Genomic DNA, 16,739 nt, shown 5'->3' on the forward strand with positions numbered 1-16,739 from the left:
ACCGAAATCAATATAATCCCGAAGGCTGCTCTGCCTCTTTCGTTCTTTCTCACCCTCCTCACGCATCCGCTTCTCTACTTCTGCCTGCGCAGCCTTGATCCTCACGAAGACTTGTCTTCAGCCGCTCTTTGTTACCACATACATAGTCGCTCTTTTCCCACTCACTCTTTAATCCTCCCACTCCCTACAGGGTAATAGCTTAATTTGCACGCACTTGACAAGCATCATGTTCACCAAAATCTCCGTTCTCACCTTCCTGGCTGGCGCCGTCGCCGCTGTTCATGCGCCTGTCGGTGCGCCAAATGGCAACCCGATTACCGCCCCTTTGATTGAGGTATGAAAATCCAATCCGCAATTTGCGCGCCGTTGAGGACAAATCGCAAAGACGTAGAATTGCGAACAAGTGGAATACAAAGTCTAATGGGTACCAGATCGTTCCTGCTTGCAAGCCATACACCATCAAGTGGACCCCGACCACCCCGAACAAAGTTTCCATTCTTCTCCTTCGCGGCCCGTCTACCAACGTTGTTCCCCTTGGTGCCCCAATCGCTGAAGGAATTGCCAACAGCGGTAGCTTCGTTTGGACCCCAGCTTCAACTCTTGAGGCCGATACCACCCACTACGGCCTCCAGTTGATTGATGACGTGACTGGCCAGTACCAGTATTCTACCCAGTTTGGTATCTCCAAGGACGCTACTTGCGGCTCGGTTTCGTCCTCGGCCTCCATCTCGTCCTCTGGTTATCCTACTGCGACTGTTCATACCGCCTCGTCAACCTCCGCCAACAGCACCACCGTCGCCCCTACCACGACCTCCTGCTCCACTTCTAGCCACGTCGCCAGCACCGGATACCCTGGTCACAACTCCACCATCGTCCTGCCATCCAAGAGCATGACGGTCCCGAGCTCTCTCAAGACTTCTGCTACCGTCGCTCCATCTGGCTCCACTACTCCATCTCCTTCTGCACCAATTTCAACTGGTGCGGCTTCGCATCTCCGCGCTGGCCTCGGCCTCGCGGGTGCCATTGCCGGTATGGTTTTCATGCTGTAAAGCATCCCTTGCAACTGAGAGCATCGATTTCGTATTCTCTTTGGGACAATCTATGGGAAATTTACGGTTATGACTACTATTTCACTTCATTTTCTCTACAAGTCGGCGTGTTGCGGGTGTTATCATTTTTCCTTCATGTCTCTAATTGATAGCATCGATGGTGGTGCTTGCATGGGGAATTAATGGATGCATGGATCGGAAATTGGTTCGGAGATGTATAAACTTGGGGATGTACGGACTAGTGCCGTGACGAATTGTGGTGTGGATTGAATTGGATTGGATTATACCCTTACAAATTATCTGTGCCTTTGTTCTGTCGTTTTCACGTCTAATATTCGTGTAATGTCCCTGGCGTGATGTGTATCCTTCCGTTTTCCCGGTCTTCGTTAGAATCGAACCACTTGTTCTAGGCGGAAGGAAATGAGCCTGGAGAACCTTCAGTGAAGACTTTAGGGTGTCAAAGCTTATTCGTTTGAAATTCAAGTTGTCGTGGGTAGATCAACGTCAAACTGCCGATGTCATTCGACGAATCGTACAAGCGACGTCGAAACTCCGTAATCAATACCTTCAAGTATCCGCCCCACATGCTTGGGTTTCGCGTGATTCCTGATGATTAACGACTTACTCAAATGTTAAAATCACTGGATGTTCGTTTTCCATCCACAGCTTCCTTTGCCATTGTCGCCTCCACACTCTTCAAAACAGTGGTCAAAGTCGCACAAGATAATTGTCATAATCTCTTTATCCCATCTTGGAAGTCCCCCAACCCTGTTGCTGCTCCTTACTTTTCTCAACTTTTTAGTTGCATTCCACTCTAGTAGCCTCTCATCATCTTTGACTCTGCCTTCTACAAGGCCCGTCTCGATTGCCAGGAACTCTCGAAAATTTGAATACATCCGCTAGAAGCTAGAAGCCGGAAGCTGTAGCGGAGAGATTGGTGGATTCTACCTTCAGTGCATTTTTAGCTGGCTCGCGGTCTTCGTCCACCTGGAATCGGGTTAATGATCACGTGATCCCTTCCTTCATTCTCCTCGTTAGACAACACCCGGTACCTCGAACATATCCCTAGTATAAATCTACAGCATTAAAGCTCTGGTTATACTGCATGGTCTGAGACAACTCGTAATCAGTCCATCAAGTCTAATTTTCATCAAACCCTGAGCACCGTTCCATCCATCTTCGCAAGAACGTCTCCTCAAACCAACCGCAATGGCGCTGGATCTCCCAAACCACTATGCTAAACACTTCACACCCACTATACACTGTTCCATTCCCTCTAATATCGATCCCACAAAAGTCTCTCTTTCTAAACCCTTCGTCGCTGTCGTAACCGGCGCTGGAAAAGGTCTCGGCTACCACATCTCCCTCGCCTACGCAAAGGCAGGATGCACGGGGATATCAATCTCTTCACGCACACAATCCGATCTCGATGCACTATCCAAGGAACTCAAGTCCATCAACCCAAATCTCGAAATCCTAAGTTCCATCTGTGACACTCAATCCGAAGCAAGCATTCTGGACCTCGAAACAGCCGTCCGAGAGAAATGGGGCAGAGTCGACGCCATAATAGCAAACGCCGGTATCATCAGCAAGTACATCCAAAAGCCCGGAGAATCCGAACACCATCTTCCCATCGGTCTGGAGGACGACAATGACTGGGCGCGTGTCCTGGATATCAATATTAATGGGACTTGGCGTATTGCGAAAGCATTTATGTCGCTGCTGAAAGCTACGACGGATGGCCCGCAGACGCTGATTGTGAATACTTCTCTCGCTGCACATTCAACAAACTCGCAGCTCTGCCCTATTGCGTACAATGTTTCTAAATTGGCATGTAACCGTTTCGTCGAGCATGTTGATAATGACCATCGCGAGAAGGATGGGATACATGCTTATGCGTTGCATCCTGGAGCAGTGCTGACGCCGCAGACGGCGGGGCATACAGGCGAGGTGTGGGGCCCGCTGTTGACTGATGATCCGGGACTGGCCGGGGCTATGTGTGTTTGGTTGAGTAGGGAGAAGAGGGGGTGGTTGAGTGGGAGGTATGTTACTTGCAATTGGGATGTGAAGGAATTGGAGGGCATGAAGGAGCGCATTGAGCAGGGCGATTTGCTGAAGTTTAGGATGGCAGTCTAGAGGGCTCTGTGGAGGAAATAGCAGGTCAAGACAGATTGCTAATATTCGTAAGACATGATCAAAGATATTCGGGGAGGTGGAAGGATGCCATAGATCGAACCCAAACCGTAGAGAGACCCTCCTTTATATTCTCATGGTAGCCTTGTTACATACAATCTGGTCCGAGCCGGGTGTTACTCGCATCTTTACGCGCAAGAAAGGTATGGTCGTAACCTCCCATACCCTGCTACATATCCATTTTATCTTCTTGTCACACCTCACCACACCTATTTATTTAGGGTAATAGCTCCTAATGTTTTCTCTCACAGCCTGCTCAAAAGGCTGCCACCCCTTACACCCAAGTGCCCTCAGCAACTCTAAACTCCTCTCCATGGGGCACTCACTCAAATCTTCTCCCTTGTCTTTCAATTCTATCAGCACTTTCTTTCCCATCTCATCCTCTAGCACTTCTTTGACCTTGATCCACGTATACGTTTCCGCCCAAGCGAATATCCTCTCCCCTTCCACGCCTTCAACCACCGCAGCGGCCACATGCAATCTCGCCGCATCGCAAATATCGACATACCATTGCGGCTCCAGCCAGGCAAAAAACTCTGCATTCTTGCCTTCGAAAAGAGAACGCACGTAACCCGCAGTAGAAGGATACGCTTGGTCTCTGGGTGCTAGCACTCGCCCGATACAAGTCGCCGGCATCACAGAATTGAGGATGAATCCCGCATCTGGATGCGCCTTGACCCAATTCCAAGATTCTTGCTCCGACGCTACTTTGGAAGCAACATACGTCATCAATCCTCTCGCTTCTTTGGGGGTGTTGGGGTCTAGGAGGGCCTTTGCTGCTGATTCGTTGTACGTGGAGGTATCGACTTTCATCGGTACGTTTGGGGTAGGATAGACAACGGCCCAGCTCGAGCTCGTCAAGATTACTCTCAAGATATTTTCTCCAGATTTATTGGCCCCTGCTACGGCTTCCAGCAGATTTATATATGCATTCACGCTCTCGGGAATCACACTCGGGTCGTCTTCCAGCAGATTAATGGCGGCTGTATGAATCACAGATGACACACCCTTCAGTGCAGCATCGTAACATCCTGAGGCAGAAATATCGGGAATTTCGACAAGTTCAAATTTTGAGCCAGGGTACCGAGCCTGGAAAAGCGGTGCCATCCATGAGCTACGAGAATGCGATCGCACAGTTCCGCGCACATTGTATCCGTAGTAGATGAGTTGATCGACAATGTGGGAGGCGATGAGGCCGTTAGCCGCTGTTACCAGTATCAATGAGCCTGGAGGGAGGAACGGATTCTGGATTTTGGAGGACATGTCAGGATGGGAGGAAGTCTGTCGTTGATGCTGAGACTAGCAGGCGAGTCTGGAAACTATTTCGAAGGTTCTAGGGAGAGATTCAATTCGAGGTTTTGTAGAAGATGATGAATGGAAAATAAGGGGTTTGGTACCGAAGGAAGTTGCGCTAAGCTCTCTATATCTAGTACTTTTATGTTGATTTGACTACGCCGCGTTTAATCATACGTTGGAAGTTAGTAAGGTGGACGCCTAGCGAAGACTGGACGTCGGCCTCATCACTCGGCCGCTTTTAATAAGCAGCCATTCCCTGTATATATGGACAAGACCGATCTGAAGGTTTCATCGAACGTTCTGCTTACAGAGTAGCAAGGTATTTTGCTCGGCCTCGGTCTTTGGGGAAACTCTATCGCTTAGTGAGGTTTCAAAGTACCAGCTTCGTACAAGGTCGTGCTGTATACATTCAAGGCTGCTGATTTCACAATATGAGCAAAGAGATCCGATATTGAAGAGCCTACAAGATCGTAACCACGCCTCGTGAGTATGCCTGTGTCGCATGGGGATGATGACTAGCATATGAGTGACTAAGCACTTATGCCACCCTACCTCAAATAGTTAAAGTACCGTCCTAAACTTCCAAGTGAAGCCTGCATTCTGATTACCTAAATAGCAGGCCTTAATGGGCTATCGCATTCGCTGCTAGCTTGATTCTAGTAAGTAATCTTTCGGAGACTACCAATGTCATAATTCGTAGGATGCGCCGATATTGTAAATATAGCAACCCCTGCTTTTAAGATTATGTCGCTGTCGTCTCTCTCTTTATCATGTAAATCATTAACGGCGGCTTAGCCCACAAATAGTAGACGTCTTGGTCTATCCAGCCGTCGCCTTCAGGGCCAGGCGAAATATCGAAATGGAACAGCAATTTAGCTAGTATGAGGCGAATTTCAGCATACGCAAGGCTGCGATTCCAAGTTAGTGCGCTACGAGGCAAGAATATGAACCAAAAATGAGTATGAAATCCACATACATTTTCCCCAAGCATCCCCTTGGGCCTGTACTGAACGGTTCGACAGCATCCAGCTTGTCCTTCAAAAATCGCGGATCTGTGCCCAATCAGCGTTCGGGAATTCCTCAGGGAGATAGAAATTGTCTGGCGAGTGGTAGGTTGCGTAATGCTCAGTTCCCACCGAGGTCTGTGACTGTGGTCAGCAAACTTACCTAGGATTTGCACAAGGGCACTTACACCTTCAGGAACGAAGTAGCCATCCACTGCTTCACCACCGGGCGGTGGGAGGCGAGACAAGGTCCCTACGAATGGGGGGTATATCCGCAGGCCTTCTTGGATAACGGCGTGTAGGAATGGAAGATCACTACTTCTGGTTGACTGGAAATTATGTCTATGTCGCGGCTGAACTGAGATCGAACCTCCGCAACCAATCTTTGTCGGATAGCTGGATACTTGCACAAGTAATATGTAATTTCAGAGAGTGCAGTTGCGGACGTTTCGCTACCGGCGATAATAAGGCTATTATCCATTAGCATTGCCAATATAAAGACTTCTTTCGGGTCATACATGTATGAATTAGAATGGATTTCAGCCCTGCTCATGATCCCCCGATGCTGTCCATGTTTCTCCGACAAGCCATTCTTGAGCATGCCCGACATCAAGTCGTTTTTCTCGTTTCCCATGGCAATCCGCATATCGACCTTCTCCGCACTCAAATTAAAGTGGTCTACCCCTTTCTGTAGGATGCTCTTTGGAACCAGTTTCATGAGTAGCCAATCAAGTGTGGGGAACTGCTTCACGACCCCGAGAAATACCAGCGCCTTGATCGCGCTGAACATCAATTGGATCCACGGATGTAGCTTATTGTTCCTCAGACAACCGAAGCTATCTCCAAACATCAGATCGCCCGTAATATCGAATGTGGTGTAGTTGAACCAAGCACTGATTTCCACCAGGCCCTTCTGAGACGCAGCACTCAGACCTTGGATGAAGGCATCGACATATTGCGTTACCAAGGCTTCCTGTGTCTTCAATCCTTCTCCACTGAATCCCCAAGCCAGCAATCACCTCTGCCTAGCATGGTTCTCGTCGTCGACAGCGCACACTAAATGGTCGACATTATTTGGAGGCGGCATGTAGTATGGTCTATTCTTCTTGAAGCTTCTCGGTCCCGTCCTATTGTAGATATCCTTGAGCGATTGACCAGGGAAGAAAGTAAGTCGATTAGGCCCGATGCGCACAACCGGGCCGTATTGTTTGTGAAGTTCTAGCATCCGCAAGTGACTACGACCGCTAAGCGAGGAAACCTGTGCAGGAAGCCGAGAGCATGCCCATAGCTTCGGCCATGGAAATGCGCGGAGGGGAGAGATGTAGAGGAGTTAGATTATGCGGCAGATGCGGTTGAGAATGACCTAGTCATGAAGCGCAGTTAGCATTCCCATCTCCACATGATAGGCGAGTGAGGAGAGTTTCGTACGGCGGCAAGCAATCCCCATCCAATAAGTTGGCCCACAGACATCATTATAAAATCCGTACGAGATAGTCCTCCAATTCATTCCGGGCGACGCTCAGACATATACATGAAAGGAAAAGTGGACGCTGACGCTTGCATGGCGCTGAGGATGGGCTTCATTGGTGGGGTAGCACCATGAAATTGAAGACTATCCCCTGTCAAGGTATTGATAAAACCATATTTCTTATTATGCCCGGGGACAGAAACAAGTTGCCTGTGCCTTTGAATACTCACGTCATCTGCACCTCACGCATGCGTTTCTGTGTTATGGCTCCGATATCAGCCAACATCATCACATGACCTCGCCTTCTACTGGTGTTGCTGGGCAGGCCTGAAGAGTGAAATAACGCGATGTCACGATGCTTGCTTGCCAGCAAATACAACGTGCAAAACTTCAGCTTTGATGGAATTTTCTGCTACTATATGTGCGCGAGTGCGGCTCTTCAGATGTATGAGATCAACCCTCCAAGCTGCGACGCCCCTGCGATGACCTCAGGAGACACGCCTTCCTCGACGTGGCTATGCTGATTCGAATAGAGACCTAGTCACGGCTTGATCAAGCACATGTGGACATGTTTTAGACTTTGGAACCTTTAAAAGCAAAATGCCAAGCGCTGAAGGCGAACCCCGCCCTAATTCTCCCCCATTTCAGATTCAAGTCTTCCAATAGCATGATTAGAACCTGGTTTCTCCACCACCTTACTCCCCAACCCTTCCGTTCTTTCGTTCACGCTGTGCATCATGATCTTAAATCAAGATATGTGGTATGTTGTTGAAGAGGATGGTCAATCGCCAAATGACCGCGAGGGCCTTAATGACCCTAACTACGCATTATTTGTCGAGGTTGTCACTGATGCTGTAAGATCCTGTCATAGGAGAACTTTATTACATCAGTTCTAACATACTACAAGTCAGGCTCGGCATCTCTCCGATACGTCCAAGTTCCCGAGGCTCAGAGGGACACATGGTTAGATCCGAATGCAGGTGAGCCCGGGAGTATGGAATTTCTTTCTGCTAACTCAAGAATCAACAGTGGGAGGGTCAAAATGTATTAAAAGGGCCCCCGGAAGGACATCAAAATCAGAAAAGGACGCTTCGTCTGCTGTACGTGATGCACGATGCACGAGTTCCTTGATTTGCAGCTCATCCATTAGGCTTTTACCCGTTCACAATCATTCTGAATACCACACACCTTTTTCAAATGAGGCCTTGAGAAGTGCCGTTCACCTCGCCAACTTACCAAAAGACCCCTTCCGTTTATTGTCCATTGGTCCAACTCGATACTTCGAAGTCCCTGACAAGGATTGCTTAGCCGGTACGCCTACGCTCATCACCTCATACCTCCTATTCTGAGCAATCAGGCTTCATCGTCCGCGTCGAGGGTCACAATGAGCGCGTTGTCGACACTGCATCCATGATATCTACCAACCGCTCCAATACGACGACCTGTGCCATCATGCGTGTGCTCAAGACCTCCTCCAAGGACGTGATCCTCCAACGAGTCAAAGAACTGCAACATTCTATTTGGCATCCCTGCATCCTCGCATCGCTCCAGATTGAGCGCCGCATTCCACATATAAAGAATTCGCTTATTGATCACAAAGATAACATCGAGCGTATGGAGATCTCCGCAGGCGTCTACAAGGTGTATATGTTGCATCCCGATGAACGAAGGGAAGAAGGAATGATCGAGCCCTGGAAAACGGCAGACTTTGATTTGTTAAGGAGTGAGCTGGCAAGCGTGAAGAATGATCTGGCATATCAAAAGTATAAGTGTAATATTTTCATCGATTTGATTGCTTTCCTAGATGGTGTAGCGGGGAAAATGGACGTGTTGATGCAATATGAGGCTAAATCAAGGTATTTGCGGACTGTCATCTTAGGTTATAAGGAGCGGGCGCAATATCTGTCTGATCGAGCAGAAACTACAATGCAGACGGCACGTATTTTCAGAGTTTGTCGCGAGATGTTTAACTTTGCGCCTGACAATTTGCAGTGTTTCTCCCTCATGGCCGAAAAAGACAACTATCTCAACCACCGGACCGCCGCGCAATCTCTTGAGCTCACCAATCTCTCCCGCAAAGACAATGAATACATGAAAGACATCGCTACCGCGACTTACCGACATAGTAGAGATATGCGTGCTATCACCATTATCACACTCTCATTTCTCCCAGCCACTTTCGTTGCTGCCTTTTTCAGCACGTCCTTCTTCGATTTCCGCGTAGGCGGAGAAATGGCCTCGAAGTGGTTATGGATGTATTGGGTTATTACGGCTGTTCTTACAGCTACGGTGCTCGGAGGATGGCATTTTTTCTCAGGGATATTTGGCGAAGGGCACTCCCGGATGAATCCGAAGGCGAAGAACAAGGATGTAAACCCTACGCACATCGAATAGTATCCGGCACATTTACTATTCCTTCTCAGCATACTCAGGTACCTCCTTTCAGCCTCACATTACACGCATATTTCGTCACATTATTCTCTCGCCACAGACTACATGAAGTTGGACGAATGGATATCAAAAGCCAAGCAGAATAAACTTATGCACAGGGCGAAGATGTTCGTCGATGCGAATCTGGAAGTAATTGAACCTACCGCTTAGGTTCCCGGTGGCTATAACTAGACACTCGCTACACTCCGTCATGAGTGCCCTCAGTCGCTTCTTGTTTACCGTCATGTGTACACCTATTTCTTGACGTTCTAAGGTTCACTCCCTTAGCAACATATGAGCTTCACCCAACATGATCAAAGAGAAAGCGCCTGAACAATAGTGCGTTCCCGCGTCTCAAATAGTAACTCTCAATAGCCACTGTATCGCAAGTACTCATAGCACCGCGACCGGCCTCACTTCAAGACTCTCTAACTCGTCTATATGGATTGCGGACGAACTCAACCTCAACCTCAAGCATCGACACTATGAAGACTAGGTTGATAGTATTGTTGCCGAAATGGATGCTAAACTTAAGGCTAACGAAGAGAAACTGCTTTTCAGCTGTTCTAACAGAAAGTCAATTCCATATCTCCTCCACAGTAAAGATGAGCTAAGCCCATATAAACGACTTGGAGTTATGATTGTGGGAATAAAGTGGGCGAAGAACTTCGTAGGTTCTAGGAAGTATTTAGGATACATCATGAAACTATCAACGTTGACAATTTAGACTGAAACATGGTTTCCCTTCCCCAAATTTGTCCCCGAGATTGGAATCAAAATCTACACACACACACCATTTATTCTTGCGCTGCCCATAGAGCTTTAGGTTGGGAGTGGTGGTGGACAGAAACATCACCTCCGGGTCCGACTACGCGGTCGAATGTTCTACACTCGGAAAACTCATCGACAAAATCTTAACCTAAGCCTTCTTTGCACATGTAAGCAAATCAGTCTTGAAGGATTCAAGGTGATTTATGGCGAAAATGAGTTCGGGTTCTTTGCATACAACAGTAGCATGGCAGCGTGTGTCTTCCTTTAGACTATTCACCTCCTCCACTTTCAGTTGTTGAGGCCGCTTACGAATGGTATGCCGGATGGTGGTTATGGAAAGACCGGCACGGAAGGTATCGGGGGTGTACGCAACAAATTCCTTTCCGCACACGAAATGGCCGCATGTTAGAAGATCCTCGGACGTTGTGAACAACTTTTTTCTAATGGCAAACGCTGCCTTGTTTTAGCGTCGAAAACCTCAGATACGTACACTCACCCCACTCTAACTATATGCCCTCTGCCCTACACGTAATTGGATAGGGTTACTCATATCACTTATTCAAAGTATGGTATCTGCATGGAGATCTATTTCAGTGTTGAGAACCGAGTACCGAAAAGGGCGCATTGCTGCCTACCAGGCAAATAAGGGCTGTCGCCAACTTACTGTTAGGCAGAAAGTTCTCGCACATCATAATATGGAGCTGAGGCTCTTGTGCTACTGCACTGGTGGCCGTCACCTTTGATGCGCAGTTTCCGATAACCACGTGACCGGCAATTCATTCCTGAAGTTTATCCTCCCCAACCACTAGGTTAGCCCTTCGTTGACTAGAAGGCGGAAGCATGGTTCCTGCCAAGAGAAGAAGAATGAGGAGGATGTCATGTCGACCACGCTGCGCTCCTGCCAAGTTAAGAGAGTGTGAGGCTATAAAAGTCCCATGCGACCAGGCGCGAATATGGCCGCCTCGCCCTGCGACGAACAACTTGTTATACATTTTACCAAAAAAATTGAAGACATCACGGTCCATTAAGGCCTTGTTAGAAGAAAATTCCTTATTAACTACCAACCATAGTGCTATGCAACTCGACACAGATGAGTCAGTTGGACAACCAAACGCCGACATCTGGCAATTCCCTGAACCTGCATGGCCAGAACACCCGTAAGTCAACCAAACCGCATCTGGCTACCCTGTCCCATAAGACCAACTGGTAGAAGATGTTCGCTGACCCAACCGTAGCAAAGCCGGCCTCCCAGCTTTTCGGGCACATAAACCTCGGGAGCTAAGGAAATATAAACGCTTCCCGGAACTCTACAAGGAGATGAAGTATGCCTACCGGTTTGTCAGTCATACGTTCATTTACCCCTACCCGCTCTTCACTGCCCTTCAAGCAACTTATACAGGCTAGCCTCGCAAGCCATTCCGCTTCCTTGACCTTCCGGTAGAAATCCGTCTTTCAATCTACGAGATCGTCCTCAAGCTCTCCAAACCCATTGAGATGTGGCCTGAAACTGGCTTCCCTGGTCTCGGAAACCGGATGGCTCGGGGCCGCAATTTCCGTAAACTCCATAAAGCCCATAGCAAATGGAACTGCAACATCAACCTTCTCCGCACTTGCCGCCTCATCAACACCGAAGCAGGCGAGATCTACTATGGCAAGAATTCATTCCGATTCTCCGCAGTGAATGGCTGGATGGTAGCAAACACTTTCCTGTATCAAATCGGACGTCGAAATTATCAGCATATTACCTCTCTGACCCTCCCTCTGCCATTCTGGTACGAGGATTACGAAAACAGGTTCAAATGCATCTACACTAGCACTTCATTTCGCAACTTCACGGCCGCCGTTCCTTTCCGGCATCCGCGGGATTTGGACTACGAACTCAGCTGCTTCGACGTGTGTTATGCGTTAATGAAATTTGAGAGGCTTAAGACACTGAATCTGGTCTTGCCGCATTGGTATCAATTTTGTGGTGTCTTTCCCTACGGTTATCTTGCCTCTGAAATACAGAAGACGGGTGTGTTACCACTTCTCCGCGAGCAGCATCCTGAAAACAAGATGATTGAAGCAATATTGAAGCTTCAAGAGAAGTTATCAGGGACGCTTTCGGTATCTATCGTGCGGCTCTTCCACTCCTTTAGACCCGCTGAGTTCAAGTTTATGAAGTGTCCACATCATTGGAAGTTCGTGCAACAGTGTACGGAGCTCGGCTGGGGGGTCAAGTATGCCGTGTATCGTAATGGCGCCTACGAGGTGGTTGATTCCACTGGAGGGGAATATGAAGAAATTGCCCCGGATGATATTGACCTCGCCGGCTACAGATTGGAGGGCACCGGCATCGAATCGTCTATTTGGTAGATTCCAGGACTTGACACAATGGCAAGGGAGGGCATCAGATGGTTACCTTCGAGCAAGTCAGTTCGGACATGAACAACATATGTTGTATGGCAACTGCCCTTCATGCAGTAAACCTACGTATAGCAATTAATGCATGTATTCACAATCAGATTGTTAGTTCAAAGCTGCTAGAGTGGAAAGGAAGACACAAAAATCTGAATATGTTGAAGATTTTAACGAGCTCATGAAATTATGGATTAACGGTTCTTCGTAGCAAAGACATAGCTCTCACACGACAAGCAAAATTTACAATAATCATTCACAATGAAAATAAGAAAGAGGGTCGTATCTCATGATCCAAAAAAACGTATATCCACCACCTTCACTTGTGCCTCCCTTCATAGGGCGGCGGAAGATCATGTCCTCCCTTTTTCTCGCTCTTCCCATCCTTCTCCTCCTTAATCGGGAGACCTATCTTTCCACCTGGCAGTGCTGTTGAAGAATCTGCTTTTCCACCTCTGATTGTACTAGAAGTGACTGTTTTGAACCGATTCTGCCACGTTGCAATATCCTCCTCGATCGTCACAGCCCATTCAGCTGGTAGACAAAACTTGACGGTTCCATCCTCAGCAACCAGGAAATACTGTCCCGGAGCCCAGGGATTAAGTGCTAGGTACGAAATGCACTTTTCAGGTAACTTCTTGAGCACATCTTCCAGCCCCTCGAATTGACCGGCAAGATCCCATGATACGTCTCCGTTAGGCCACAATACGAACCATGAACCCCCATAGCCAAGGCTCACTTGGGTAGTGAACTTCCTATTTGGGTTAGAGCTGCTAGCATCTAGCAGGTTTTTGAGGGTAGTCGGAATTTGTGGAGAGTAGAAAGTTCCACCTGCAGAGGAAGTTGGGATGCATGCATAGAATGACCGACATGGTCCTACGGCCATGTGGGTGCCAACGACCTTGGAGAGTGGTTTGAACCAGGACATTAATTCCGGATGAGAATTCTGGAAGTCTGTGGCTGTTAGTCGCCTGCCCATTCTGTGACACTATTTGCAACCTGCTAGGACGCCCTTATAGATTATCTACGGGTGTTTTTTTGGCCTTTGTTTAACCTAGATTAAGCGGACTTGTTTGGTGCTCACCGTAGGTATACCGGTCAGTTCCTTCGCACGTCGTGTACATAGCATAGTACTCCTGTTCGGTCGGTCCCAAAGCAATGCATTGTGGCCTTTGCAACTTCTTGACTCCATTCTCCGGTCTCGTGAGAACATATCGATTGAACTGCTCCGGGACATTCAGCCTGCACCGTTCTCAGCACCGTCCATTTTCGAAAGAAAGAAGTATGTCAGAAAACTCGAGAAGAGCAACTCACAGCCGGTCTCTACCTCCACAATAGAAATAATAGCTGTGTGCTGGGCCGAACGCAAAATATACGTCCGGCATTTTGCACACTTCTTCTTGCTTCTCAGCAACGGATAAGGCAAGTTTCTTTTTTGTTCTAAAGATTCGGCTTATCCTCCGTCTGCCTGTCTTCTTGTCCTTTGTCGGCTGCGGGGAGTCGCTTGCGAGATCCCAATTCAGCATCGAGAAGTGGATGAGAGATGGTGAGGCCCATGGTGTTTGAGAGATTTTATATGTATGCCTGCCTAGCCCAAGGCTGAGTTTAAAATGTTGAGGCAATGCCCGAAAGGCGCCTGAGGGTGTGTTGGTCCTGGAGGACTAGAGGAGGACCAGAGCGGGGGGCTGAGCAACCTTGCAGCCCAGTGCGGGGCTAATAGATCCTGACCAACCAACATCTAGCTTCAAACGCCACCATTCTTTCAGCCCACAAAGAGAACACTCTTAATTGTCGTACAGGCTCAACCACAAATCATTCAAGCCCAACTATGAAAATAGATGCGGTATAACTAGGCTGGCCCTAGAGTCTTTTGAGATACCCAAGTAGTGTACAGACATAGCCAAGAGGAGGCGACAGTTGTCTCCTGATTCCCAGCGTTTGGAGGGATCCCTTTGACTGACGATAAGGTGATATAATAGAATCAAAAAGTCCTCCAGGATTTTGTAGAGAGCAGCCTGCTTAGAATCATGGGTCATTCTTGAAGATAGCTATACCTATTGTAGAACATGATTGAAGAGTAATTCAGGACAGAAATGTGCATCCTATTGAGGTCCTCCCAAATTCCAGGAAGAGATGTAAACGACAGACTTGCCCGGATTATGTTCCATGTTGTGTGGTAACACACTATGGAATATAGCTAATTTTATCCAGCGCAGTTGGGGTACGACAATCCAGGAAGCCGAGGCCGCCATCGGGCGGGGGGGTTCTCATTGCTTTTTACTGGACCTGATAGAGGTTCTAAAGTCTTACTTTAGATTGACTCTCTCAACTATATTGGTTCGGGTCCACGAGATCTGGAGCAATTCTGGCATCTCTGATTGGTGTTGTTAGCGGAAGGTGCTGTCCTTACTCAATTGCTCATTGCATCCAAAGAAGCCTAGCAGATGGGTTGGCCATTAACGTATTTTAGAGGAAGGTCTATTCCCGGGTTGCGATCTTCTATATTAATGTGGTTAAGCCGAATAATATAAATGGAATTCTTGGCAGAAATTTGAATTCAAGATTGATCCAACTTTAGTGATCTGAGCGGCCAGCAATTGGAGACTTGGGTAACGCACGTATTTCTCAGCGTAGCCTTTATTTAAGTTTAGCATAAGTACCTGGGAGATGGCTAAGCTCTGCCCTGTCGCTTGTATTGAAGACTGGTTGAAGGCTCCATGTTATTGAATCTCAACGAGGTATCTAGGCCTTAGGGATACTGTAGTGTTCTGAAACGTGAGCTACAAACAGGTGTTTAGATACTTAGAGCAGAACTAAGCCACTCAACTTTCTCCTATACGCATTTCTCTCTCTTATCGTATGGCCAAACGTTGTCTGTATGCAGAGACAGGTCGTTTGCTGTTGATGGAAAATAGACAACTAGTAAAATAATATTCCTGCTAACTGTGTTCATTATTCAAATGTAGAGTTCTGGCCGTAACTTCATCTACAAATACCCTCCTACGTAGAATCCAAGAGTATTGGATGATGTTATAGTTATGAGACGTTTTCATGTGGTCTTTGAATTTGGAAAATTCCGTAGTGGATGCTAATTTCTTCCCCACATGTATGAGGGTGCTTGAATAATATATTGGTAGGGATATCGGTCACTTAGAGAAGTACATAGTCCACTAGAGCTTCAATATTTCCCTCAAAGTCATGTTCTTCCGTTAATATTTGGAGCCTGTAGCAGTAAATCTATATCTTTGTGCATTCCAGTGGTTGTATTCGAATGTAGGCATCATCAGCCTTAACTGGAGTTCTAGTTATAGAAAGAAAGTCTCATGCCTGCCGATTTTGTTCACACTAGAAAATATGTCGTGCATGGAAAGGCGCATTTTGTACTAGGATTTTGCTTCTTGTCTCTTAGCGAGTGTGAGTCCGCAGTTTTCAACCTTTAATTACCCTGCAAACATCTAGAAACAAATGACCATCATTTGATTGTAGTTAGTTTTTCTATTTTGCCGGAGAATGGTAATTCAAGGCAAAGGTTGCCTTCTTCTGAAGTGCTAGAGCACCGAGTTTCAGGGTGTGTTGAGCAGAAGTATGATCACCGCGGAGGTCAGGTGGGGACACCTTCAGCGCCAGTTCCATCACCAAGATTACCGCGCTGGATGAGATCTTTATTTTACTTGGATTCTTCGTTATTATATGTGGTTGTCTTGTTTTTGTCTGAAGCCTCTTCGCTGGTTCGAATACTGTCGGTAGTTAGATATTGCGCTTGGGGAGGCTGTTATTGTGTTTTCGTCCTGATATTGTACGGCCGGCAGCGCTCGTAATGAGTATTTAGGTGAGCACTTGGGCGGACAAAAGCCTTTGGGCTTTTTTGTGAGGGTACCTGGCTATCGAATTGATGAATCGGACTATCTTGGTGTTCTAACCTAGTTAGAATTAGTTTGTGGCTATACACCGCCCATGGGTGCTCCCGTGAGCACAAGACGGGAAGAGAGGCATTGATCAAGAATTCTATATGAAAGGATACGGATCATAGGGCTTAAACTGAAACGGGGAATAATTATAAGGCTAGCCATGCTAATCTACAGTACTACTGCTTGTTTATGAATGATCCCCAAGCCACCACCCCTCTGAATC

General features: G+C 47.4%; 8 protein-coding genes across 8 annotated transcripts; 5 read left to right on the forward strand and 3 right to left on the reverse strand.

Moving 5' to 3' along the window:
* The first annotated feature begins 52 nt into the window (after positions 1–52).
* Positions 53–1,381, forward strand: BDR25DRAFT_86162 (uncharacterized protein). The gene is made up of 2 exons (XM_033699160.1): positions 53–334; positions 432–1,381. Exons 1-2 carry the CDS (start codon positions 227–229, stop codon positions 1,047–1,049), a joined length of 726 nt encoding a protein of 241 aa, XP_033542152.1. The 5' UTR covers positions 53–226; the 3' UTR covers positions 1,050–1,381.
* A 724-nt stretch (positions 1,382–2,105) lies between these two features.
* On the forward strand, positions 2,106–3,320 carry BDR25DRAFT_86174 (NAD(P)-binding protein). The gene has a single exon (XM_033699161.1). The coding sequence runs from the start codon at positions 2,259–2,261 to the stop codon at positions 3,183–3,185; it is 927 nt and encodes a 308-aa protein (XP_033542153.1). The 5' UTR covers positions 2,106–2,258; the 3' UTR covers positions 3,186–3,320.
* BDR25DRAFT_337063 (aldehyde reductase) lies at positions 3,321–4,619 on the reverse strand. The gene has a single exon (XM_033693158.1). The coding sequence runs from the start codon at positions 4,503–4,505 to the stop codon at positions 3,456–3,458; it is 1,050 nt and encodes a 349-aa protein (XP_033542154.1). The 5' UTR covers positions 4,506–4,619; the 3' UTR covers positions 3,321–3,455.
* Positions 4,620–5,280: 661 nt separating this feature from the next.
* On the reverse strand, positions 5,281–7,012 carry BDR25DRAFT_378966 (cytochrome P450; the record flags this gene model as incomplete). The annotated part of the gene is made up of 7 exons (XM_033697582.1): positions 5,281–5,446; positions 5,515–5,590; positions 5,706–5,863; positions 5,902–6,012; positions 6,061–6,537; positions 6,598–6,830; positions 6,971–7,012. The coding sequence occupies 7 exons, from the start codon at positions 7,010–7,012 to the stop codon at positions 5,281–5,283; spliced, it is 1,263 nt and encodes a 420-aa protein (XP_033542155.1).
* A 735-nt stretch (positions 7,013–7,747) lies between these two features.
* Positions 7,748–9,474, forward strand: BDR25DRAFT_378969 (uncharacterized protein; the record flags this gene model as incomplete). Its single annotated transcript, XM_033697583.1, has 4 exons — positions 7,748–7,864; positions 7,918–7,990; positions 8,040–8,110; positions 8,319–9,474. The coding sequence occupies 4 exons, from the start codon at positions 7,748–7,750 to the stop codon at positions 9,402–9,404; spliced, it is 1,347 nt and encodes a 448-aa protein (XP_033542156.1). The 3' UTR covers positions 9,405–9,474.
* A 177-nt stretch (positions 9,475–9,651) lies between these two features.
* Positions 9,652–12,873, forward strand: BDR25DRAFT_360675 (uncharacterized protein; the record flags this gene model as incomplete). The annotated part of the gene is made up of 17 exons (XM_033696285.1): positions 9,652–9,681; positions 9,761–9,779; positions 9,816–9,936; positions 10,014–10,110; positions 10,168–10,197; positions 10,288–10,467; positions 10,504–10,615; positions 10,752–10,862; positions 10,918–10,975; positions 11,026–11,125; positions 11,157–11,230; positions 11,307–11,417; positions 11,447–11,549; positions 11,625–12,562; positions 12,593–12,626; positions 12,724–12,815; positions 12,846–12,873. 17 exons carry the CDS (start codon positions 9,652–9,654, stop codon positions 12,871–12,873), a joined length of 2,238 nt encoding a protein of 745 aa, XP_033542157.1.
* Positions 12,874–12,904: 31 nt separating this feature from the next.
* BDR25DRAFT_306757 (uncharacterized protein) lies at positions 12,905–13,725 on the reverse strand. Its single transcript, XM_033690696.1, has one exon. It carries the CDS (start codon positions 13,585–13,587, stop codon positions 12,928–12,930), a length of 660 nt encoding a protein of 219 aa, XP_033542158.1. The 5' UTR covers positions 13,588–13,725; the 3' UTR covers positions 12,905–12,927.
* A 2,206-nt stretch (positions 13,726–15,931) lies between these two features.
* On the forward strand, positions 15,932–16,638 carry BDR25DRAFT_360677 (uncharacterized protein; the record flags this gene model as incomplete). The annotated part of the gene is made up of 6 exons (XM_033696286.1): positions 15,932–16,022; positions 16,095–16,176; positions 16,209–16,290; positions 16,356–16,393; positions 16,418–16,518; positions 16,580–16,638. 6 exons carry the CDS (start codon positions 15,932–15,934, stop codon positions 16,636–16,638), a joined length of 453 nt encoding a protein of 150 aa, XP_033542159.1.
* Positions 16,639–16,739: the final 101 nt, after the last annotated feature.

This window comes from Lindgomyces ingoldianus (genome assembly GCF_010093535.1).
Source record: "Lindgomyces ingoldianus strain ATCC 200398 unplaced genomic scaffold BDR25scaffold_39, whole genome shotgun sequence".
Taxonomy (NCBI): domain Eukaryota; kingdom Fungi; phylum Ascomycota; class Dothideomycetes; order Pleosporales; family Lindgomycetaceae; genus Lindgomyces; species Lindgomyces ingoldianus.

Excerpts from the sequence above, each read along its gene's own strand:
- BDR25DRAFT_306757 (XM_033690696.1), bottom strand. The coding sequence starts at position 13,587 with ATGGGCAGGCGACTAACAGCCACAGACTTCCAGAATTCTCATCCGGAA.
- BDR25DRAFT_86174 (XM_033699161.1), top strand. The coding sequence starts at position 2,259 with ATGGCGCTGGATCTCCCAAACCACTATGCTAAACACTTCACACCCACT.
- BDR25DRAFT_86162 (XM_033699160.1), top strand. The coding sequence starts at position 227 with ATGTTCACCAAAATCTCCGTTCTCACCTTCCTGGCTGGCGCCGTCGCC. Across the intron at positions 335-431 it reads TTACCGCCCCTTTGATTGAG|ATCGTTCCTGCTTGCAAGCC; the intron begins GTATGAAAATCC and ends AATGGGTACCAG.
- BDR25DRAFT_337063 (XM_033693158.1), bottom strand. The coding sequence starts at position 4,505 with ATGTCCTCCAAAATCCAGAATCCGTTCCTCCCTCCAGGCTCATTGATA.